The 25,142-nt window shown below is 41.8% G+C and overlaps 1 protein-coding gene across 1 annotated transcript; it reads left to right on the top strand.

Annotated features, from left to right (window-relative positions):
• The first annotated feature begins 748 nt into the window (after nt 1–748).
• crb1 (crumbs cell polarity complex component 1) lies at nt 749–25,080 on the top strand. Its single transcript, XM_039811531.1, is given in 14 exon segments — nt 749–837; nt 839–987; nt 5,621–5,857; nt 6,701–6,896; nt 7,082–7,221; nt 7,432–7,614; nt 10,540–11,505; nt 13,159–13,709; nt 13,948–14,113; nt 15,418–16,375; nt 17,062–17,106; nt 17,799–17,921; nt 18,383–18,509; nt 23,611–25,080. Coding segments are annotated over 14 exon segments (4,149 nt in total). The 3' UTR covers nt 23,830–25,080.
• Nucleotides 25,081–25,142: the final 62 nt, after the last annotated feature.

The raw sequence follows: 25,142 nt of genomic DNA, 5'->3' as shown, positions 1-25,142 counted from the left end.
CATTTTGATCAGAACAGGGCAGGCTACACATATCACCTCTTTGTAATCAGTTCATAAATGGAGCACAAAATAGACATACAGAAAAAAAATATATATATATTTTATACATATGTTACCTACATTTAGTGGAGTCCTATGAGATCATAGACAAGACAAAATCCTATTCGAGGCGTTTTAGCATTTAATCATTAAAATAAGTAATATATCAACAATTACGTTTTTTTATATCTAAAATAAATCCGCCATTAAAATGCTTGATATCAACCGTCAAAATACATTTTGATCTTTTTTTTTTTAAGAATTATATGGCTTTATTCTTTAAATCAAATCAATAATTAAATTGTAATCAATGATTCTGAAAACAACTTATTCTTTGATTCACTCACTCCTATTTCTATTTTAGGCTAATTCTCAAAAATGGATCAATAATTGATTTTTGATATCAATAGGCTATATTAGGCCTAATATTGGGATTTTAAAAGATGTTTAATTTGTTTGTTTTTTGTTTTGTTTTAGTTTTGCCAAATGCACAAGGCTACTTAGTCAAATATGTAAATTATAGTATTTGGATACTCTTAAGTATCTAAACCCATTTCTGTGATATTTAGGCTAAATGTTATTCCTTCAGTTATCCTTCTGTCCATGCAGTGAGATTGCTGTCCCTCCCATGTATCCGTCACTGCCCGGCTCTGCACGGGAGGGTGTGTGTAGCCTTTTGAACGCCACTCTGTGGTCTTTTTATTATTTCATGCGTGATGGAGGCTCTCGAGGGTGCTCCATCAAGAAGAGAAGTGTACATCAAGTGGATCTGGAGTTGACAACAGATGAGTCGCAGCAGGCATGCAGGAGCAGAGCGATCCGTGTATGACAAGACTTCAACACAACGATCAGGATGATTTCCTGTCACGATTATGGATTTAATTCGCTATAATCATTTTGAATTACTTGCATGCACAATTCTCATCTCATCACTGTTTGTGATAGATGGTAAGTGACTTCTTCTCACGGGTTGAGTTTCCGTTTTCAGTTATTGTTTACCATACTTTGATGTGATGCTGTAGGCTTGCTGCAATCATCATGCATTCCCCTAGTTCACTAATTAGTAGCCTGTTTGTAGAAGTAGTTTCATAGAGGTTTGTTTTGCATTTGAACACCTGCCTGAACATGTTTTGAAGTAGCCTACAGTACTATTTCAAAACATGTTAGTTTTTCAAACGTTTCATAAAACCTTAATATTAGAACAGTGTACACATTAATACCAGCTTCTGTGTTTTCTTGTTGAATTTGAGTAATTGGCTTGCATTTTAACCAGTCCATGCTTGGAATATCAATTACGACTGTGAGAGTTGACATCATGGTGATCTCTACACATTTTCTAAGGACAAAAAGAAATCTAACAATGGGGGGCAGCGTAGTGACCGAGGAGGGGGTGTGAGGATTGGGAGTGTGCAGTTAAGTGATGGGACAAGGGGGAGGCACTTTATGTCTCTGTGGCTCTACAAGACACCCAACAATAACATGTCTTCTTATCACCACTGAAACAAACAGACAGATACACCAGCAACATGCATCTGTCAGGTGACCCACATGTGCTATTTCAGGGCATCCAGATAGGACCACACAAAAGACCCTTAGAAGCAATTTGCATATGAAAAAGCTTACATGCTGTGGGAGGGGATGTGAGGTTGGCTGGAGCTGTGTCACAAACGTCTCAAATATAGACAACAGGCCTGGCTCTGAATCCTCTGAACTCTGCCTCAGGGGAATACTGAAAGACCAGTGGATTCAGTAAAGAGCAAACACACACCACCTGTCATGGTTTCCTAAAAAATGCATGGTTAGTCATTGGTAATTTCTTTCTCCATGGTTATAAGAGTCTGTGTTTTGTAGACATAACATATATACAGTACAGGCCAAAAGTTTGGACACACCTTCTCATTCAATGTGTTTCCTTTTTATTTTTATGACTATTTACATTGTAGATTCTCACTGAAGGCATAAAAACTATGAATGAACACATGGAATTATGTACTTAGCAAAAAAGTGTGAAATAACTGAAAACATTTCTTATATTTTAGATTCTTCAAAGTAGCCACCCTTTGCTTTTTTATTAATAAGGGAAAAAATGCCACTAATTAACCCTGACAAGGCACACCTGTGAAGTGAAAACCATTTCAGGTGACTACCTCATGAAGCTCATTGAGAGAACACCAAGGGTTTGCAGCGCTATCAAAAAAAGTTGAAGAATCTAAAATATAAGACATGTTTTCAGTTATTTCATACTTTTTGGTTAAGTACATAATTCCATATGTGTTCATTCATAGTTTTGATGCCTTCAGTGAGAATCTACAATGTAAATAGTCATGAAAATAAAGAAACACATTGAATGAGAAGGTGTGTCCAAACTTTTGGCCTGCACTGTATACACTTCTGCAACATGCCTCTAATCTGGTCTGAATTTACTGGCTGATCCTTATTGTAATGAGAGCTAATATAGGCATATGGTCCGAGCATCACTATGATCTCCATCACACCCCCAGGACACTTGGCCCATACCTCCAAGTCAAAGTCTAGACATGTATAAGCTGCTCGTAGAGAACCCTGCCAACTGTCTGTAAAATTGATTGACCTCCACCAATGACAGAAGATTGCACTCTTCTACATCTTTTTAGTCTGCACTCAGCCTGATTGTGCTCTTGAGGCATGATTACTCTGCGTGATTATCATATAATATATTTGGAATATCTCTGTATATCACTGTAGCTACATTTTTGGCCCCCAGCTTCATAATGATGTTGAACCAATCATGCAATACACACTTTCAAGGCTTTAAGAAATGTGGCACAGTGTGATTATAATCTAATAGAGGCACCACTTGTTCAGCTGATTTGAAGCCTCTTTTTGTGGCATCATGCCTCTGTGGCCCCTCATGCACATACCATGGATTACGAGGATCGTTGCCTCTGATCTGGTCCCATTTGTTCTGCCCGAAGTATGACAATTTTGAGATGCCTCACAGTAGCTATTTGTCTTTGATGTTTTCTTGCATGTGTACACGTGAAAGGGGGGAAATCTCAAGTTAGACATGATATATGATTTGAGAGTTAGGAAGAGTGAGAAAATAAGCAATGCATCATCATAGGATCGAGGTTCTCAAACTGTTTTTGGTTTTCAGGTCACAGTGAAACTGTTTAACCTATTAAATCTTGCTTGACCAGCACCCATGAAAAATTACATGAGTTTGAAGTAATTTGGAACATCCAAATGCAGAATTATTATTATATTTTCTATATAATTGATGTTTAAGGGGTTTAAGAAGTTAAAGACATTTGCCAAAACATACCTTAAAATGCAGTTGTTTTGAGATTTGGGAAATTAGCTGTCAAGATTATAGAAAATAGTATCCTACAACTACTGCACATTCCATTGCCTGAGTTGGTGCTCCCATAACTTCCCCAAACATACCATTTTAATAGTTCTAGACATGTTGAGGTTTGGAATAGCCTATTTCCTAGAAATCAACACCATCAGTTAATTTATAAAGCTAGCCTAATTAACAAATGTCTACTTTTATGAGGGAAGTCATAAAAGTGGTGGAGTCTGCTATTTGCATATGAAAGATGTCTATGATGAGATGAGAGTCCTTGGATTGCAAGAATATTTATTGTTTTTTAAATGTGTGATAAAATCCATGATCATGAAAAAGTTTAAAGTTGAATTACGAAAAATAGTAAATGAAAGCTGTAATCTCGAAGACGTTCATTTAAATACATGTCTGTTGTCATTAAGTGAACTGCAGTCAGCATCCTGTTGCTCGCAGGCATGCTCACACTGCAAATAAATAAATTACAATCATATTTAGAATAACGTTACTATCAGTAATGTTCCTACATATTATTTGAACTATTGTCTCCATGAAGTCGGGGAAGGTGTCACCCAGTAAGTTCACCCATTGGCAATACAAAGCAATTAATATAGACGCATATATTTACATATAGACACACTGATTAAGTCATACACAGTGTAAGAATTATTGCTTTTCATTGATGTTTCTGGGGAGGATCAAGAGCTGATCCTCTAATTCGGGGGTCTTCAACAGTTTTCAAGCCAAGGACCCCTTATCTGAGAGAGAGAGATGGAGTAGGGGTCCCCTACTTCATATATTGTATAATATTAAGTTGCATATCAAACTGGGCCTACAATAAAAGCGTAAAGCAGGGGTCTTCAACATTTTTTAAGCCAAGCACTTAACTGAAAGAGGGACCCCCTAATACATAATTGTAAAAAATTAACCTGGGCCTACAATAATGCATTTCTGCATATAATACTAAGCTATTAAAATAATAATTGTTGGCTACCTTACCTATGGGCCAGTAAGCCTATTATCAATTTAAAAAGATTTCACAAATAGGCATATTTACATTTGCTAATAATATGTTAGATTCATGTTAGGCCAATTTGGTGGCCCCCCTGCAGTAACTCGGAGGACCCCCTAGGGGCCCCGGACCCCCTGTTGAAGATCTCTGCTCTAATGCTCTAACTCACTGAAATGAGACCTAAACCCAGAGCTCTGGCAGCGTGGCATTAATGTCTTGCTGATTAAAACACAGCATAAAGGAGTAAATGCCTAAAATCTTTGGGGCAACGCCTTCGGTCGGATGCTGTCACCATGGAAACAGATTGAACGCTAAAGCCAAACAGTGGAATTGGTCACCATGGCAGTCAGCCATGAAGCCTTGAGTGGCCCTTCAATTTAAAGTGCTTGTACTGACAGCTGCTAGATTGTTTTAATCAAATCTAAACATAAATTCTAAGAGCTTCATGCCAGACATGATCAAACTAAAATAGCGATCAAGAGCATGTCTGCTCCATCGATGTACATCGATGCAAACAATTGTTACGTAGTACAGAGGAACAATTGAGTCATTGAAAGGGATTGTTTGGACTGTATTCTTTGTGTCACATAGCTTCTTGAAGAGTTTGACATGCTGATAGGGAGCTACTTTCCTAATCTAATGTTACTTAATAAGGTCATTTTTATAGTAATGTAGATAAAAACAGATGTTAAAAAGTAGAGTATGTTTTATCATAAGTCACCAACGCATTTTTAGTTGTAACAACCCATTGTTTTGCTCCAAGACTAAAATAATTAATATGAGAAGTAGCATATTACAGTGTTAGGGAAAGGAACATTTGCCTATATGGGGGCAGTTCAGTGGAACAAGTTAGATCGTCATATTAAAGTCATTTCCAGCCTGAACTCTTTTAAAAAGAGCATCAAGGTCTGGTTACTAGAGAGGGTTGCGGAATAGATTAAAGGGCAAGTTACAATTTATATTTAAGAATAATGTTTTTATGTTATGTCATTGAGTATCTTGTCTTGTCCTGATGTGTGTTGAGTGCCACAATGGAAATAAGTCTTGGACTTTATTGTGTTTTTATCCTCAATTGTATTTGATGTCCTTTTGTCATGTGTAGGGCACTCTCTTACAATTAAATAAAATAAAATAAAATCAAATATTGCAAATTATTATTACTTTTAAATACTGGTTTTGTTAATCTGTACAGCCTAAGTGATGTTCTATGATATTAATATTTTTGAAATGTGATCTGTTCATAGGTGCATCTTCTGACCTGCAGCCTCCACCAGAGGACCAGTGCGCTCCAAACCCGTGCCAAAACAAGGCACTATGTAGAAGCCGCGGGGACGGCTACTCATGCTTCTGTGTGCCGGGGTTTCAGGGCGCTCACTGTCAGATTGACGTGAATGAGTGTGTTTCACAGCCCTGCAGCAACGGGGCCACTTGTGTGGACAGAGTGGGCAGCTTCTCCTGTCTGTGTTCTCCTGGGTTCACAGGTGAGTGGAAAGAACGGCGCTGGGTATCCCAAGAGCATCTTAAGAGTGAGACCACATCGTTTGGATTAATTTAAAAGAAAATGTGTGAAATGTTGAATGGGGTCAACATAGGTCATCCATGTTGTGACAGAGCTGCTAGCATGGCTGTAGACTCTTGCTTTCATATGAGTCTGGCCAAGTGGGAGTTTAATATGATAATATAATAATAATAATATTATAATATTTGAAAACCTAAACCCACTACATCTGATGTGGTGATTTATTCAATATCTTATTGGGATATAATCTCACACCTTTATTCACAATTTTTGCCCTGCATCATGTCTTGATCTTATTTTTATTTTATCTTCTTTTATGTTTCAAATCTTCTTCTTTTTTTTAACTCATTTTAATAAAGAATAGATGAAATAGCAAAACCCCAATGGATCAATCTGCTGAAAGGAGCCGGATAGCATTATGACATAGCATAGGCAAAACAAATTCAGTGACTCAAGTGTCACCTATTTCAATGTTCAGATGGTTTACTGCATTTAGGCAGTCTAAAACCATGTATTGTTAGTTGTATTTAAACTCATTAAGCTTCCATTCTCATCTTTCTCCGACATTGCATGAAGACAATACGATTTCTTTTAGTGCAGGGACAGATTTACAGATATATTATATACAATGTACTGTTTTTAGAATTGCAAACAGCTGCAGAAGCCTTGCCGTGAGATAAAAGAGCAATCCACACATGATCACAGCCAGGACACATGAAAGCTTTGTTCATTTTTGCCCCCTGCCCTCAGTCTATGTAGCAGGCTCACTCGCCCTTTGACATCTGTCCTGCTTTGATGTTCACAGGGGCCACTTGTGAGGTCCAGATTGATGAGTGTCAATCACAGCCATGTCTCAATGGCGGCGGTTGCCATAACTACGCCGGTAGCTTCACTTGCACCTGCCTGCCCGGTTTCCAAGGACACCGATGCGAAATCGACTTTGACGAGTGCCAAGAGCACCCATGCCAAAACGGGGCTCTGTGTATAGACGGGGTGAATAAGTAAGTGGCCCAGCTCCAGTTGCTGAAAATAAAAAATTGTAGCTCTTGCCAAGTTTAGAAAAGAAAAATTGTTTTGTTTAGCACAAATTCCTTTTATATTTAAATGTCACACCTGTAAACACAGACTGGAGGAAATACTGTAAATAATCTCATTCATGTGTTTTCTGAATCCTTGATTGTCTCAGCTACAGCTGTGACTGCTCTCACACAGCCTTCACTGGCAGACTCTGTGAGACACCACTACCACCGTGCCTCTCTGAACCATGCTTCAACAGCGCCATCTGCAAGGACAACCAGGGTAACTACAGCTGCGAATGCTGGCCAGGTACTTGAAGCACTTTCTCGCTCAGTTAACAAGGGAAAATAATTTTATTATTATTAAATTTATTTCTGAGTTACAGGTTTTAAAGCGTTGAGAAGAATGTCTTTAAAGAATTCTGACTTTATTACTTAATTTAAATGGGATGTCACATGTGCTGTCAATCAAAACATATTATTCCCATCAGAAACACTCTGTCTGACTTCCTCATTCCAGGGTTTGAGGGGCGCCAGTGTGATATCGACATCGATGAGTGTGGCAGCAACCCCTGCATGCATGGAGGCCGCTGCATTGAGAGGTCGTGGCAGGCTCTGTATGGCAGCGAGCCTCTGCTGCCTGAACACTATGACCAGCAGCATGCTGCAGGCTACATCTGCAGCTGTCCTCTAGGAACTACAGGTCATTTATTCTGATTAAACAAATTTAACTCATTATGTCTTACATAGGTCTCCAATGACGGTTAGACAGTAGTAGGTGGTTTCCAGTAATGCTGTAGTATGTAGAGACTTTAAAAATTTAAAACAAAACAAAACAGTGTGTACAGTGAGATGTCTGATCACAGGAATGAGCAGTTTCTGATTGGCTCAACATCAGGGTAAATTTAAATGGGAATGTTTTGCTATTACTCAAAACATATAAAACAGTCTTTTCTCTCTTATCTTTTGAAGAAGTAAAGGTTCACTGAGTTCACCCAAATCACCATTTCCCTAATGGTGTCTTGTCATATCCATAGTTTGAATTGTACTTGGGGAAGATCTCAAATGGCAGCCACTGTGGGGGTATAGATTTGTTTTTGTGCTCAATGCATCAAAATTTTACATTTACAGTACATCTTTAACGTTTCCAGAAACAACCTACAGGTAAACCAGAATCATTCACATTTTATTACCAGTTTTGCTACTTCCAAAAATAATAACAAAATAACTTTGAATAAACTGTGTAATGTTGCTTAACTGGATCCAAGTGCAGAGAACCCACTACAGGTGTAATATATTACTTCAGAAAAATATTCTAAAATTCTTTTCTTAAGTCTGCACAAAAACAAGAAATGCTACATACTGCTAGAATGGACAGACAAAACAAACTAAACTGGCCACAGACATAGGGAACTGAACTAACCTACTCAATAACTAAATTAATCTCTTAATGAGGCAGAACTGACTGACTGGAGTGACTTTGCGTTGACATTTTAAGACTGAAGTTGTGTTACAACTGTGTAGTTAGCAGGTGAGGCAAATAATGAGGCTTGGGCACGTTCAATCTCTAAACGGTGTGCACCATTTTGCTACGGTTTCCTGGTTGAATAACATGTTTCCTCGGAACGCCTTGAAGCGGCGTGCAGCGGCTTTGAGATTATGTTTTCTCTTGTTTATTGGCTGTGTCACAGGTGATACCCAATGATACCCAATCAGCAGGGACGTGTCTGTAAACCGTGGTAGTAAAAACAGAGCGCTTGCGTACACAGCAGGGTGTTCAACGCACCCGTTTCAGTTTAAAAAAAACGTGTTGCAATGTTTTGTCGGGGCTGAACGTGGCCCTGATCAGTCAAAGCAAACTACTGGTTATCACTTTCTGCCAGCAGGGCATTCCAGCACACCAGTGTGTATGTCAGGTTTGGCATTTTCTGATTTAATTGATGTGCAGGCCATATAATTGATGATAATCAATTTAATAACATTTGTATATTCACATTAAATTGTTGGTGCATTGATGTCAAGACAATCTTTGCATTGTTGCAGGGATGCTACATCAAATTTTACTTTTTAATTGCAAAAGCAGAAAATGCTAGTTTTCCTGCTTACACAAGACTTGTAGGTAAGACTGTGAGCTGTTGCATGCTGAGAGATCTGTTCTAAAAATTGACCTGCTGCCAGTCACCGTGGCACTGACCCAGTAAAGTGGCCAAATAGCATTAGTTTAATCCCCAGGATCTGGCTTTGCCGGTCTCCTGACTGGAGCCACTCAGACCTATGTTGTTGTAGAGAAGTAGACAAGGAACAGACCTCCACTGGGATGGCATGTACACACAAACTAATATGGTGCAGTTAGACACGTTTGGGGCTATCCTGGGGGAAAAAGCGACGGCATGATGTGGACACCTGCACCATGGATTTGGGGTATTTTGTTGCTTGGAACAGGTAACATCGATGTTTTTGTATAATATTAATTAATTATTCATTAATAGGTATTTCATTAATTTGCATTTTCTTCTACCAATATAAAACAAATAGACCTGTTGTTACAGTATTTTACTACAGTGTGCTGTGTTGTACTGTATAACTTATAGTTGTTGCTCCATATGTGCCTACTCATTGCAATCGTATTAGCTTTTAAATGTATTTCGAAATTTGTCTACAGTACAATTTTAAAATGCTGATAGCCTCTACAGCATAACAATACTTACAAAGATTTCTGGATACAAACAAGCAGACAGACAGTGGAGGATAATTCATGTACAAGTAATTGTTGGGCATCCTGGTATCTGGGTGGTGTAGAGAGAAAAACACACCACCAGCATAGAGAACTGGGGTTAATACCTGTCAGTTTGGATTCAGGTGGGGCTAACTTGACTTGGCATGTGTTAGAAATTAGAAAAAAACAGGAACCATGATACACATAAGAACAGGTGTTGATAAAATATGGAGGAAAACGGGAGAAAAGAACTGGACACATTTGCAGTAATTTCCTCACTTGCCATTATTATGACAATTTTCCCCATAATAACCTAGTTCAGTCAGACAACTCATGATTGAACTGTTTATTATAACAGCAGAATATTGTGTTTGGCAGCCAGACTCTGACCTCATCACTCCCCGCAGATTGGGTTTACATGAGATATTGGGGAGTGATGATAAAGTAGCTCCCCTTGGGTGGCACCTGCAGGTGGATGCTGGAGTGGTGGTGGGGCTTACAGAACAGTCAGCAATACGAGAGCAGGGTAGCAGCGCCATTGACAAGCAGCTTAAATAGACTGCCAAATTGATGGGGTTGGTGTGTGGTAAATGATATGGAGTGTAAGCGTGTCACGTGTATACAGCCGTGCAGCTCGAGTTGCCTGCCTGAACTACTGTAGCTCGCAGGCGTCGCCTAAACTATGTGTGTATGGATGTGACTTGTTTGTAGTAAACGCGCAGCAGGGACATTCATTGCTTAGAAGATCACTGAACAAGAAATAATGACAATACTTCCCTCCTCAGTGAGCAGAATAATTTAAAACAGGCCACATATGCAATCATGTTTTTAAGTTGTTTAATGGGGCAGCAGTAACAACGTTTAAGAGAGTTTGTGTCTTAATGTGACTTTATTGTATTCTTCTGCTAACAGGCTCCCTCTGCCAGGAGGTGATAAACCAGTGTGACCCCAATCCCTGTCAGAATGAGGGCAGGTGTGAGAGTCAGGTTGGAGGCTACATTTGCCACTGCCTTAAACAGAGTAACGATGGCGTCCTCTATGGCGGTGTAAACTGTGATGTGAGACTATTGGGCTGTGAGGGCCATGAATGCCAGAACCAAGGCTCCTGCTCTCCTTTCCTGTTGGATGGGAATCACGGATACACCTGTTACTGCTCACCTGGGCACACTGGACCACTTTGTAATACCCCCACCACCTTCTCCTTTGAGCGCAGAGGCTACCTTCTGCTGCAGAGTCCCCTGGTAGATGCCGTGGTGTCCTGCAACATCACCCTCAGCTTCAAGACTGCTCTGCCCAGAGCGTTGTTGTTCCAGAGGAACAGCAGGGGGATGCTGCTGAGCCTGGAGCTGGATGAAGGGCAGCTTCGTCTCACACTGAGGAAGGAGGCCTCTGCTGGGGCTGAAGCAGAAAGCCCAAGCCAGGTCCTTGAGCTTCCACACAATGTCACAGATGGAGAGTGGCATTCTGTAGAGGCTGTGCTCGGAAGCTGGATGCTCAGTCTGACACTCTTGGATGATGCTGTAAGCTGTGGGAACCAGTCGTGCCACAAGGTGGCTCCAGTCCAAAGCACCATGGCCAGGCTGGTGTCGCCTCCTCAGAACACTTTCATTGGAGGAGTTCCTCAAGACTCAAATGACCCCAGTGACGACTCGCCACTTCCAGCATTCATTGGCTGCATGCGGGATGTGTTTGTGGACTGGCAGCTCATCGTCCCCGAGAATTGGCTGAGCGACTCTGCTGTTAATGTGTCCCCTGGCTGCAGCCACAGGGACCGCTGTCTGGACGTGCCTTGCCAAAACAGAGGACAGTGTGTCAACCTGTGGCAGAGCTACCAGTGCCGATGTCCGAGGCCTTATGAGGGCCAGGACTGTGAGGAGGGTATGTTTACAGCTGTGAAATAATAGACTTCAACAGAAGTTGGGAGAAGATTTGGGTTTTCTAAATCTACTAGTTGGTTCCATGAGGACATCCTCTAACTCCCTCTGGAGCTGCTGCTCACTTCCATTCCCCACAATCTGACACACACACACACACACACACACACACACACACACACACACACACACACACACACACACACACACACACACACACACACACACACACACACACACACACACACACACGTAAGAAAAACTTTGGGATATGTAATCACCAAAAGCAGATATAGTGTATGGGACTCTGGGAGTCTTATTAAAGCTTGAAGATAACCTGATTAATTGAGGGGGAAAGAGTAACAGGTCATTCTAAGTGGGTAATTAGATAACATCCTCAGTTGCTGATGTGTAACAGTAGATAAGGGGGGGGAGGATGAGGCCAATCAAAAGTCACAGTAAAGGACGGAGGCAGAGATCCTCTTATCTGACGCACTGGATAAAGGATATTAGGGATTCTATTTTGGAAATACACAGAGCATTCAAGAAAATCAGTAGACAGTTGAATACTGTAGTCAACATACATACATGATACATCAGAAACAGAATAATAAGTAGAAGGAAAAAAATTGAAGTTTGAATTTGTCACTCAAGTTCCCTTGTAAAAATTAAATAGTTCAGTTTTTTTCACAGAGGATATCTATAGCCTCTTGAGTCTTTCAAAGCAGATTACTAGTGAGCACAAACATTTACTCACATGCGCACAACTACACGCTCGAAAACATCCACACACACATACACCTTAGAGCTTTCATAAGGTTTTTATATGGCCCGTCATACACTGTGAGTCCTCTCTCTTTCGCTTTGTGTGTTTTAAATGTCCTGCCTGCCTTATAAAGTGACCAACCAGCAGTGGAAAGTGCTGACAGTGGACACAGAACATACAGCACAAGGGGGCTGGTGGCTGCTCAAATTTCCTCTTTCTGTGCTCGTTCTTCTAGGGAGCTCAACATAAACTGCTTCAATGTCTTTTCTTCCACTTAGTTAGTTCTGCAAAAACACAAATCATAATGCTCTTTTAAAAGTAAATATTTTTTTCTTTTGCTCAGCACAGATAAGGAAAAAAAAATAACTTTGCCCTCTTGTGCTGAAAATAAAAACGGAATAAATAGTATTCAAAGTCTCATAGATTAGAGAGTGTAAACTCTTTTTGTACTTGGCAGACACTGAAATTAGGTCACATGCACCCCAGCTCTCTTTTTGTCTTTGGTACAAAATTTCTCTACATTCGTGGTTTCACTACTAAGGAATGCAAATACGCCCCCCTGGGTAGCTCACCTGGTAGCGTGCACGCCCAAATACAGAGGTTTACTCCTTGATGCAGTGGCCGCGGGCTCGACTCCAACCTGTGGCCCTTTGCTTCATGTCATTCCCCCTCTCTCTCTCTTCCCTTTCGTGTCTTAAGCTGTCCTATAAATTAAGGCCTAAAATGGCCAAAAAATAATCTTAAAAGAAAAAAGGAATGCAAATACATGATATTCTTAAACTTATAGAACACTTTTAAACATGCATGCTGGCCCAGCTGAAAATATTTGAAGATGTTTTTATGATAGTGAAACCCATCCATATCTTACTCTTTGTTTCCCCCTTTTTGCAGAACATGTGACCACACGCTTTGGGAATGAGGACTCTCAGAGTTACGCAACTTTTATTGTCACCAATGATCTGGGTCACAACCTCTCCATCTCCCTCTTCCTGCGCACACGGAGGCACTATGGACTCCTCCTGGTGTTAGCCAACAGCAGCAGCCAGTACCTGCACATGTGGCTGGAGGATGGCAAGGTCACAGTTCAGCTCCAAAACTTTGAGAGCCTCAAAGCGGAGAGTGCGATTGATGACGGGGAAGTCCACTTTGTGAGTGTAGAGGTGGCGGACGATCGTATGGCGCTGTATGTAGCAGCTCAGAAACAGGGCGATGTGGAAGTCAGGACAGTCAATGTCCAAGCAGGAGACACTGTGTATGTGGGAGGTATGTTGGAGAGTTGGATGACTTCAGTGTTTGGTGGATATTTTAAAGGCTGTATTCAGGACCTGAGGATCAACGACAGGCGGCTGCAGTTCTTTGGGTTGGACACCTCAGTGAGATCTTTTCCTCTGGAGCGCATGGAAAATCTGACTGCTGGATGCACTGGGGACAACACCTGCAGTGTGAGTATAAAGCTTTGGCTTCTTTTCATTGATATTGGTTAACCTTTTATTTTCAGCCTTTATTGACCGTGTCGTTCTTTAGTATGAAGTAGTTTAGGGCGTGCATAAATGGATTCAAACTTAAAATTCTGCTTAAAATGAGACCTCACACATGCCCATGAAAGCATTCACATACAGTATAGTTGTATCTCATATTTAGTGGCAAAAGTAAGCCCCTGTATCACTGTCTCATCCTCAGACAAACCCTTGTCTAAATGGTGGGATGTGCTACTCCATGTGGGATGACTTCACCTGCACCTGCCCTCCCAGGACAGCAGGGCGGCGCTGTGAAGAGGTCAGGTGGTGCGAGCTATCACCTTGCCCCACAGACTCAGAGTGCAAGATGCTGAACCAGGGATATGAATGTAAGTGATGTTCAAGATTTCAACAGTTGCAAGCAGAGGTGTTTTAAGTCGTTTTCTTTTAAGACACATGCAGGTTGTTTCTTAAGTCATGTCACACCAATATAGTACAAGTTTAGTCACAAATCTTTATAGGCAAATTGAAGGTCAAGCTGCAAGTCGTCATGTTCGGACCAAAGATAGCATTAAAATGAGCATTTGAACATCTCCAGTGATAAAGATGTCATAGCCCCAGACCAAGATAGACCAAGTCTTTTCAGTGAGTGCACAGGACTAAAAAAATAATGAAGAGTGTCCTGCGATTCAAGGGCTGCTTGATGCTGTCTTATTCAGTGATTCTGAGATTTTACCATTTCAAAATCTGAATCAGACTCAAGTCCAAGTCAACAGCTCTGGTTATGAGAAACCTTTAATCAGTGTTTATAAAATGGTCTAGCACCTGATTGTTTAATAACTGTCAGATCACGTAATAACATGTACGGTAATAAATATCCTTCTATAAGGGTTCAAAATGTTGTTCATTCCATAGATTAGTAACAGCAGTATTATGTGACAATACTTAATCGAAATACTTAATCTGAAAGTTAAATTTAAAGGTTTAATTGCATTTTCATCCCATTAAGATGGATCTTTTTTCCATTTGTTATTACACTACCAGTCACGGCATGCTAATATTTAACAGCATTAGCGAGGTTAAAATCTCCTAAAAGCAACCTAACAATGAGCTCACTTTTATCCCGTGTCATTAGTGAGGTTTGTTGCCTTCTTGACATAATTTCTTAGTCACATAAAAGCCCTTAAACCCAGACACAGAGTTGTGTACCTCTTAGACTTACATTATATGTACGTTACCTAATATTTGAACTTGTTTGCGGAATTGGTAACTATGTAACCAAGTGATACAACATGCTTGGTCATAAACTAGCCTTAATCCACCACACAGTATTCTCTGTGTGCTCTGTAAAGCAGGATTGGGCTGAGGTCAGCTTATCCTTTTTTTGCTGGGATTAGTGATGATTTGCCGTGTTGCCTGTCTGTCCTGCAAGCCACCCCATGTTTACCTGCTCCTTAGGAACATTTCCGACAGATGACCATATCTAGTTGCCTAAAAGGATAGTAGTGTTATCAAACAGGTAAATGAAGGTAAAAAAAATCTGTGCTCTTGCCTAATGGGCTTAATGTATTCTCATGCATAAAGCCAGTACATAATCAAAAACAAGAAGCCAACTGACAAAGGAGTTTTAATGGTGCAACGAAGTGAGTGTGTAAATATGTAAACACAACAGATATTTTCTCTAATCTCCTAGGCTATTCCAATGCAACTTTCCTGAATGACAGCACTGTGTTGTCCTACCGGGGAAACGGCCACATATCCCGCAATCTAACTAACCTCTCCCTAAACCTACGCACACGAAAGCGTAACACAGCTATACTCCACGCAGAGAAGGGCTCCGATTTAGTCACACTCTCTGTGCAGGGTGGTTTCCTCTTCATGGAGCTTCAGAGTACCACTGGAGACAACAGAGAAGAGGAGGAAGAGGAGGAGGAGGAGGGAGAGCAGGGTGTGCCTACGGTCAGTATCAGCAGCAGGACGAGCGTTAGTGATGGTGAGTGGCACAGTATCCACCTGTTCATGGCAGTGCCATGGGCGCAAACCTCCCGGTGGACTTTGGTGCTGGATGAGGAAATAGAGGAAGCCATCACTTCCAGGAGCCAAGGAGGCAACCTGAACTTCCTCAGGCAGGGGGTGGACATCTTCGTAGGGGGCCTTGCCCCGGAGGCTGGGTGGTCCCTGACTGGATGCCTGAGCACAGTAGAGCTGGGTGGCATTGCCCTGCCGTACTCCAGCTCCTCTGATGTGAACCTCCCACGTGTGCAGGAGGAGCAGTTCATCCAGACATCACTGCAACCACCGCTCCTTGGCTGCAGCGGGGCCCCCGTGTGTGAGCCCAACCCGTGCCTGAACGGAGGGGAGTGCCAGGACCTGTTCAACAACTACAACTGCAGCTGTGCCGCAGGCTGGGCCGGGAGACGCTGCAGCTTCTTCACTGACACCTGCGCTTCCAGCCCCTGCGTTCACGGCAACTGCAGCGTGAACGGGCTGACCTACGACTGCACCTGTGAGTTTGGCTATGCGGGTGTGGACTGTGATGAGGAGGTGGATATGTGTGAAAACCACCTGTGTGCCCATGGAGGCACCTGTCTGCATGGACCGGACAGGTACGCCTGCCTCTGCCCTGATAACTTCACTGGACCCCTTTGCAAGTAAGTTCAGGTGTTTGCTGGATAAACAGCAAAAGCAGGACAATATTGAATAAAATAGCCTAGTAGTCAGTTTCTGGTGAGTTGTGGAAAACATAGACCTTACAGCAGAAGAGAAAACTATGTCATAATAAATATTTCATGCTCCGAAAATTGACTTAGTTTTTCTATGATTAGTTTTGAGAGCTTAGTTAGTTAACCCACACAAAATACAGAAATAAATGCTCCAAATTGCACAAACAAGGGGCCGCACCGCAACACATATTCTTTCAATGTAAATGTCTCCACATCACTGCCTTTGTTCAGCATTTCAACCACGCCTGCAGTGAGCTCCTCAGATGCTGCATTTCTATTCTAGTGTCAGCCAGAAAAGGCCTCAGTCTGCTGTGGTGTCTCACTAAACAAGGCTCTCTGGTTCAGCGCCAGTTTCTTTCCTCTGTCATCTACCGCTTGCCTCGGAGAACCAGCAGGGGAACGCCTCCGAGCATTTATCCTGTAAACACACAGCCTCTTGCATTTTGCCTCTTTTGCACAAGGAGAACCTTTGCAAGTGTTTCGCTAAGACAAGCTGCACATTTCTCTTTACCGGGAACATCTACGCTGTAAAGTTTTCATCAAAATGACTTCTTTTTGTTTGTTTGTGTCTCTTTCTACCCCCTTCCCCTGTCTTTCTTTCTGTTTCTCTCCAGTGAACGCATTGAAGAAATTCCGTGGTACCTTGTTGTCAGAAATGTGTAAGTTTTCTATTTCTCAGGTGTTCGCTATTTGTTTCCTGTTAGATATTTGTCTCCCAAATGTCATGTACGATGTCTCCAGTTTTTTTGTTCAACTGTGTGCAACAAAATGCCAAGCAAAGCTAATATTAACGCTCCCTGTGACATTGTTTGTCTTAAAATGAGATACCCACTGTTTCAAAATGAGAACTGTAGTTCAAAAATGATTCCTGGCATCTAAATTAAAGCTTCACTTACAAAAACTTTACACTTTCCAAACACACAAAAAAAGCCTGTATTTTGTAACCATTGAGGGGTGAATCTCAAGTTGCCAACAAATAAATAGTAGTTTTGGAAGAGAGCTGCTGTGCTTCAGGCAAACAGAAGGTTATAGGCCAAAGAAAAAGGCTTGGCTTTTTTTATTCCTGTACACTGTGATTTGACCTCCTGCTGGTGAATAGTTTCCAGAGGTCTTTAATCGTATTATCCTGGTCCCCTCCTGAGCCTCTTTGTCTCCCCTGTGGGGAACTGCAGGAAGCCGAACAATGCAGCTCCTGTCCGGCTGATACTTCTGCTTCCGGCAGACGTAAAGACGTCAAACTCGACTGCACATGACCCGCTGAACATCTCGATACCTCAGATACCACAGCTTTACATTAAACAAAAACAATGCACGTCTTTACCCTCTTACATGTCTGACTGTCTCTTACCAGACGGCCTAAACTGCCTGTTTCTGTGTGCGGCGATGACAACAGAAACTACACCTGCTTCAATGGAGGCAACTGCACTGACCGAGAGCTGTCCTGCGACTGTCCACCTGGCTTCACTGGACACCGGTAGGACAAAAAAAAGATGTTTATTTTATTAAATGATACCTGTAAGTAAATAAAATGGATCCAGAACTAAAATATACTGTCGTCCCCTGATTTATCTGCAGAGCATAGTATAAGTTCAGACAGAACACTGCCGTCACACTTGCATTGGCTAGTTGGCATCAAACTGTTTCATTCATACTTTACAATCACTGGCCGTGTGGCTTTCAGCTCACAAGTAATGTCCAATCATATTCTTACTCTTCTATTGCATGCCAACGTCGTTTGCTTTTTTGACATAACTAAGATCTAATGTTTATGTATGTTTATAACATTTCTCCCAGCAGAGCTCAAATTCTTTGTGATCTCTCTCTAAGAGCCGAGCCTTTTCCTCCTCAGAACCTACTGGACAACTATTTTGCTATAAGTGGTCACTTCCTTGGCATCAGTGTCCCTGATTAAACTGTAATTGTGTGTCTGTGTAGGTGTGAGCAGGAGGTGGACGAGTGCAAGTCCAACCCCTGTCTGAACGGAGGCTACTGCCGCAACCTCATCAACAAGTTCTTCTGCGTGTGTGAAATGAGCTACGCTGGAGAAACGTGCCAGACGGACGTAAGCGACATTTACTTTTACGTGGCCCTGCTGCTGTGGCAGAACCTCTTCCAGCTGCTGTCCTACCTCATCCTCAGGCTGGACGATGAGCCTGAGGTGGACTGGGGAGGCAATGAATGAATGTGTGTGTGTGTGTGTGTGTGTGTGTGTATGCGTGCGTGCGTGTGTACGTGCATGTGTATGGGTGATTGGCTGATCTTTAAAGATGAGAATGACCGATGGTTTCCCTACAAAGCACAGGGGATCAGATATTTATAACAGCACACTGCCCACATTAGGGTTTCCTCTAGTTTGACGTACGATACCACAGAGCTGTTTCTGTGCCTTAAAATGATACAGTATGTTGATCATCAGAAGCACCTTTTTTTAGTATAGTTATTTAGAGTATATTACTCAATTAAATGTACTTATTTAAGTAGCTATAGATCACAGATGCAACTACAAGGGCACTCGGAGAACGCAGACCTCAGCCAAGGCCATGCCCTATCTCACAATGGTATTGAAAGGGAAAAATAAGTTGTGTATCCACTCCATGATTCACATCCGCTCCAAAATGTAATGGGTTCTACCTTGGCCCATGCTTCACAATTCGGTTTATTAGTTTGTCCGTAATCTTGACAAAGCTGACTGAACCGAAACCATAACCTCCGTGGCGGAGGTAATAATCTCTTGCAAAACCAACGCAGACAAAATACAGTTTAGGGCTGCAATTAAAGATAATTTTCATTATCAATTAATTCATATTGTTGATAATTTCACTAAACACATAATCTATTAAATGTTCTCAGGGCACAAAGTTACAAATTCAAACTAGTTGTTTTGACCGACCAATTGTCCAAAACGTAAAAAAACACTAATTTTGAAACAAAGTGAATTTTTTTTATTTATTTAAAAGATCAAGCTATTATTAAACTTGTTGGCAATTGATCAACTAACTGATTAATCAAATGCGCAGTATAGCTCATGTGGTCTAAAGGGAGGGATTGTCTCCATTTAATAAAGCACTTTTTGATGCAGTGAAGAACATTATAGAATATGTGTTATTTATAATGTTTCTCATTGAAGATATCCTGTCAGTCTTGTCTGAACTGGATTTTGGGAGCTCCATATGGATGAATGTGTGAACTATCAAAAACAGTGCTGTAGTTACAAAGGAACCTAGAGGGGCTAGAAGACGACAAGATGTCTCACTTTGTTCTTGATGTGCGTTCAGAGCACAGCGGTGACTGACTGACTGACTGACTGACTGACTGCTGCGTGTTGTTTTGTACCCAAAGAAGAAGTTTTTGTCTCTAAACCTTCCTGAGTGAGGCAAAGATATTTTAAGCCTAAAATTCTCTGCGGCTCTGCCTGAACGGTACCTATAAACATTCACCATGCTGTTGTGGTCAACATTTCCTAACGCTCTAAATCATTGTCTGTTCCTCATGGACTGTGTTTTTGTGTGTAGTTTAGTCTTGCTGTGCTGACATCATGCTGGATGATCCATGTATGACAGTAACTTCTTGTTTGTCTTGTTTGTCCTTCATTATACTCTGTCCTCATGTCCTGTCTCAGTTTAAATTCAGTCTCTGTCTCTGTCTTTGTTGTTGTCAAATAAAAAAAAACCAATCTTATCAGCCATTGTTTGTCTTCTGTCCTCTTTTCATCTCTGTCAACTTATTTCTCTTTTCAGTCACCACACATTTTGCTTTCCTTTCCAAATTCTTTCCTCCCATTTTCTCCTAGACAAACGTCAGTTGAAGGTTAACTGCTTTACAAAACCTTTCATTGATTTCCTAACTGTGTATCATTGTGTGGATGTCAGTGGGAGCAGAGGCCCAAGTCAGGTGGCAACCATGGTACCAAACACTTGATCTCTCTTAACGAGATGAAGTGTGAGCAGATCCCAGAATAGCCTAGGTTCATACACACACATACACACACACACACACACACACACACACACACACACACACAGCCGTAAAGATCCGCTATTATGCCAGCTTTGCTTTTTTACACTTAACCAAACAATGCTGACATAGTGCAGTCCCAGTGTGGGATTTCAGATAGCATGCCGGCATTCTGGAAGCAAAATAGGCGTGACCGACGTGACATTAAGGCGCTGACACACCAGCCCGATTATCGGCCAGTGGGCAGTCGGATTCAATGACCCATTACTGGAAATGACAAGCGGGATGAGCGGGACGAATGCCTTTCAAAATCTGACGAAAATCTTTTAAACTGACCTTTGTCGATCTGAAATGAAGACAGATTCAGCAACCGCATGGCCTATTTCTCGCTTAAAATGTTTTCAGAAACACGTTTTCGTAAAATACGAGATTGTATTCCAAACGAGCCACCATTATAGTCTGGCTTTGAAATTCGGGAGAAGCTAGACCCACGTGACGCGTTCGTCCAATCAGCTGCTGGTTTTCATTTCTTGGGCGACAATACAGATTAGCGCCACCTGCTGTTATGGAGACGTATTATGTCAAGATTTCGATTTGGCTGTTACTGCCGGCTAACGGCATACCAAGTCTGTCCCCCTATTCCGTGTCCGTACCTTTTACACAGCACAGCGAAGCGCAATAATGGCACAACAATCCCGTCTTAAACATGCTGTGTGAAAAGGGGCTAGTGTAAGTGGTGGCGGACAAAATCTACATTCCTCGTTTTGTCAGAAAATTAGTTCAAAGTTTATGTGAGATTATAAAAAAAGCTTATATAAAATTAACTTTTTGTGTTTTACTCTTGAGCCGCAGTGGAAGGATAGTGAGAAAAAGACCATAACTTTGGAAGATATAGCCTACACTTGATGTGTGTAACTCAGATGTTTGAAGCCTCATATTAGATTCAGAAAAGCTTTTGAAAATACTTTTGCATTAACCCAGGGCTGTAGATGTTGTCCCCCATCACTTACACTGGAAGCACATTAGGCAGTGGCAGTATAAACAGGAGGAATGAGAACAACAAGCCAAAAACAGTGTTATTGTTCATATGGACACCTGACTCCTGTTTTTAAAACAGACTTGCAAAATGGCAAACCTATCCTTTGACAAAGAAGTGCTCGACCTCACAAACGCTCTTGTGGGTGAATGGGAACAATTCCCTGCAGCCGTGTTCCAAAATCTCGTGAAAAGCCTTCTCCCTGAAGACTAGAGCCTGTTACAGCAGCAGATTTATGCCCATGGTTTTGTTGAGATGTTAAACAATCGGTGTAAGCAAATAGGTGTTATGTTCAGCTGTCCACACATTTTGACCATGTAGCCAATATGCACTCATAGGCTGTTACTATTTACAGTCTATGGTTGCACTTCTCTCTTGTACCTGTCTCCTCTCTTCCATCTCATATTCTTCAAGTCTATGTGTGCATGTATGTGCATGTGTGTGTGTGTGTGTGTGTGTGTGTGTGTGTGTGTGTGTGTGTGTGTGTTCCCTTTGAAAGCACAGGTAGCCCTAATGGTGAGGAGAGAGGGGGAGGAAATGGGAAGCAGTTGTTCAGTGTCGGCACTGATGTGGCCATCCTTTGAGAGAGCGAGAGAAGCAGAGAGGGAGAAATGTGCTTCACCAGCAAAAAAAAAGGAGCATCTGGCACTGAAGTGCAGTTTCAGCAGAGAGCTGGTGGCATTCACAGGAGTTCGGTCTGCTTTACAGAAACGTATGAGGGCAGCTTAACACACACACACACACACACACACACACACACACACACACACACACACAGAGCAGGTTGATAGTGCTGACAGCAGGGAAGCATTGCTGCCGTCTCTGTATGTGTAGCAGCTCTGCTGAGGCTTCAGGGTGGCCCTGCCTTGTACCTTAGAGACTGGTTAGTTAGACGTTTCCGTGTCTGTGTGTGTGGCAGTCAGTGACTGATGGCGGATCCTGGCTTCAGGCTGCTCCGGTTCGCTTGTGTCACACTCGCTCTGACAGCCAACTGTGCTGCAGTGACAGGTAAGCACTTTCCAGGAGTCAACAAAGAACCTGTAGCAAGGGAAAGAAAGTGTAATGTCTACAGCGTCGAGCATGAGTGCATAAGTTATTTTTTGCCTCAGGATATGGATGGTTGTATTCTTATAAGAATTACGTTTCCATGTTGATTGCTCAGTGTAAAGTTTGCTGACTTCTGAGATTTTTTCATAGTCTTGTGTAACCTGACAAGTTCTGTAAGAGGCTTTAGTTAAGAAGATGGTGTCAGCCAAAATTTGAAGTATAATGGAGTGATACTTACAGCTTGTTGTGCTGTTGGTAACCTTGTAGCAGCCACTCAGAGTGTCACAACTATCACATCAACCAGAACAACTGATGTAAGTGCATCTGCTGCTCCGTTTTCTGTTGCTGGTTATTAATGAATGTTAACAATCATTCACCGGCTGCACTGGAAGCTTTGATTCGCCTTGATTCGCTGGGTTTAACTTGCAAGGTCAGAAATCTGTGCGTTTGCATGCAAGGTTGTGTTTCTGGCTGGTCGTGAAGCTGCTCATGTGTTTGTGCGGTGTGCGATGATCAAAGGGCCACAGGGCTGTAAGTTAAAAATGAATATTAGCAGGTCTCACAAGTCATTAAAACACTTCATATAAAGCAGCTTTTCTTCCTGCAAGAAAAGAATCATGTGTGTGTCTGTATGAGCTATTTTTGGTGCGTGAGTGTGTTTCTGGTGGTGTATATGCTAATGGGATCACCAGGCAGCATCTTGCCCGTGTGTGTGTGTGTGTGTGTGATCCTCCACAGACGGAGCGTGCTCCATACAGCTCGCGGGTGGTTGCCGTGCTGGCACCTTGTCTGGTTGGCTTGGCGATAGTGGTGATGCTGGGGCTGGCGCTGGCCGTTGCCAAACTGCGAGAAAGGCGGCAGACGGAGGGAGGTTTCAGTCCGCAGCAACTCGAGGATCCTGGTGGTCGCAACCCACCTGCTGAGCTGGGAAACACATCCATCAGCACTTTGGCAGCTCGTGTGGAGCGCCTGGTGTAGTGTAAAGCAGTGAGGAGAGGAGAAGTGTGTGTGAGAGCGTGTGAGTGAGAGGAACAGTGTTTGAGAGAGACAGAAATAAACAATGTATCATGTGAATGAGCGTTTTTTTTTTAGACCAAAGGAAATGTTTCTGTCTTTTTCCCTCCAGTTAACCTCTGAGGGCTTGACCTCTGACCTCTTACTGTCCGTCAGTCTGGTGTCCGTCGTCCTGCTGCTGGTTCTCATCCTCACCTCCGTCAGCCTGGTGATGACGCTTAATCGCCGCGCCACCCACGGCACCTACAGTCCCAGCCGGCAGGAGAAGGAGGGGTCACGGGTGGAGATGTGGAGCATCACCCAGCCGCCACCTATGGAGAGACTCATATAAGATGCAGGGACTGTGTTTACATGCAGGGTAGTAATGTGGTTATTGTAGTAATGAAGGAGCTGATGCTAGAAATACACCTGATGTATAACTTAAATTAATATCTGCAGCCTGCATGTAAACGTGGTCTTCGCCTCACAGTACCTCCATTTGAAACTACAGCTGTCTTTCTTCACATGCTGTAAGACTGAATGAGATCTTGTGACACCATTCTTGTGTTATTGTATATCTCAGTGCTTCATCCATCTTCCTGCAATGTTTTGCACCTGGCTACACTAGTCAGCAGTACATCCATCTAAATGCAAAGATTTCAATTCAGAACGTATCGAATCTGTCACATCTATGCGTCTGATCCATATTTGTTAAGGATTGATGGACCATTTGATCCGAATTTTGGACACACATAAAACATTGTTTTAAAGCCTCATCTGGAAACGAGCAGAATGAGTCAGATTGTTCCTCATGAAAGGATAAGGATAGCATTATTCTATATTTTTCTTATTGTCAACAAATTCCATGAAATTATCAAAACCAAACATGTTAGTCCGTCTTTCATTGGTTCCTAGTGAAGACATGAATCTTTAAAAACATGCTCAGTAGTTTCCTTAAACAGCGGGGCACTATTCTTTTTAGCAAACATTACTCAAACAGGAGTTAATATTGCATTTGTTGGGGACTATTTTCAGCTGCGCATTAATGCACATTTGGTGCTCAAGTGATTTACTGTAGCAAGACCGTGTGTACTGTATGTGGGATTGGCTCAAAATAAATGATCAATTCAGTGTTTTGGTCTTTTCATGGTATTTGCTGATAACAAAAACATAGAAAATCACCAAGCCTTGAAATTCATGAACTTCCATCTGTTTGGATTTATTGCTGGAAAAAGACTTTCAAATTGTTTATGTATTACATGTCTACACGCTGAGTCTTGCTGCCAGTTTTGATTCATCTTTCAGTGAATATTTCCACTGGAAATGCTGTAGCTTCTTACTGACAGAATAATGTACTTGAGAGTCAGATTTCAGGATAAGTTGCACTTGTCGAGAATAGTTTCTTAGTTTTTCTAGGCTGACTCGTGTGTTGTTAGACACAAAAACTGTCTTGACTGCAGTGTCATTTTAAGTGTATATAATGTAATGGTGATTTTTGTTTATCATGTTTTAAACTGTGAATTTAATTTCAACTTTTAATTGTTGGCAACTGTACATTGACAATGTGGTGCTTGATTAAAGTGAATTTATTTGTGTTAATGTATTTCATGTCGACAAAGTTATTATTATAAGGTCTTTTTAGGAACAGTGTTGTGATACTGTAAG

This window comes from Perca fluviatilis, chromosome 9 (genome assembly GCF_010015445.1).
Source record: "Perca fluviatilis chromosome 9, GENO_Pfluv_1.0, whole genome shotgun sequence".
In the NCBI taxonomy this organism is placed as follows: domain Eukaryota; kingdom Metazoa; phylum Chordata; class Actinopteri; order Perciformes; family Percidae; genus Perca; species Perca fluviatilis.
Note: the sequence above shows the minus strand (reverse complement) of the source record. Positions and strands in the feature narration are given on the sequence as shown.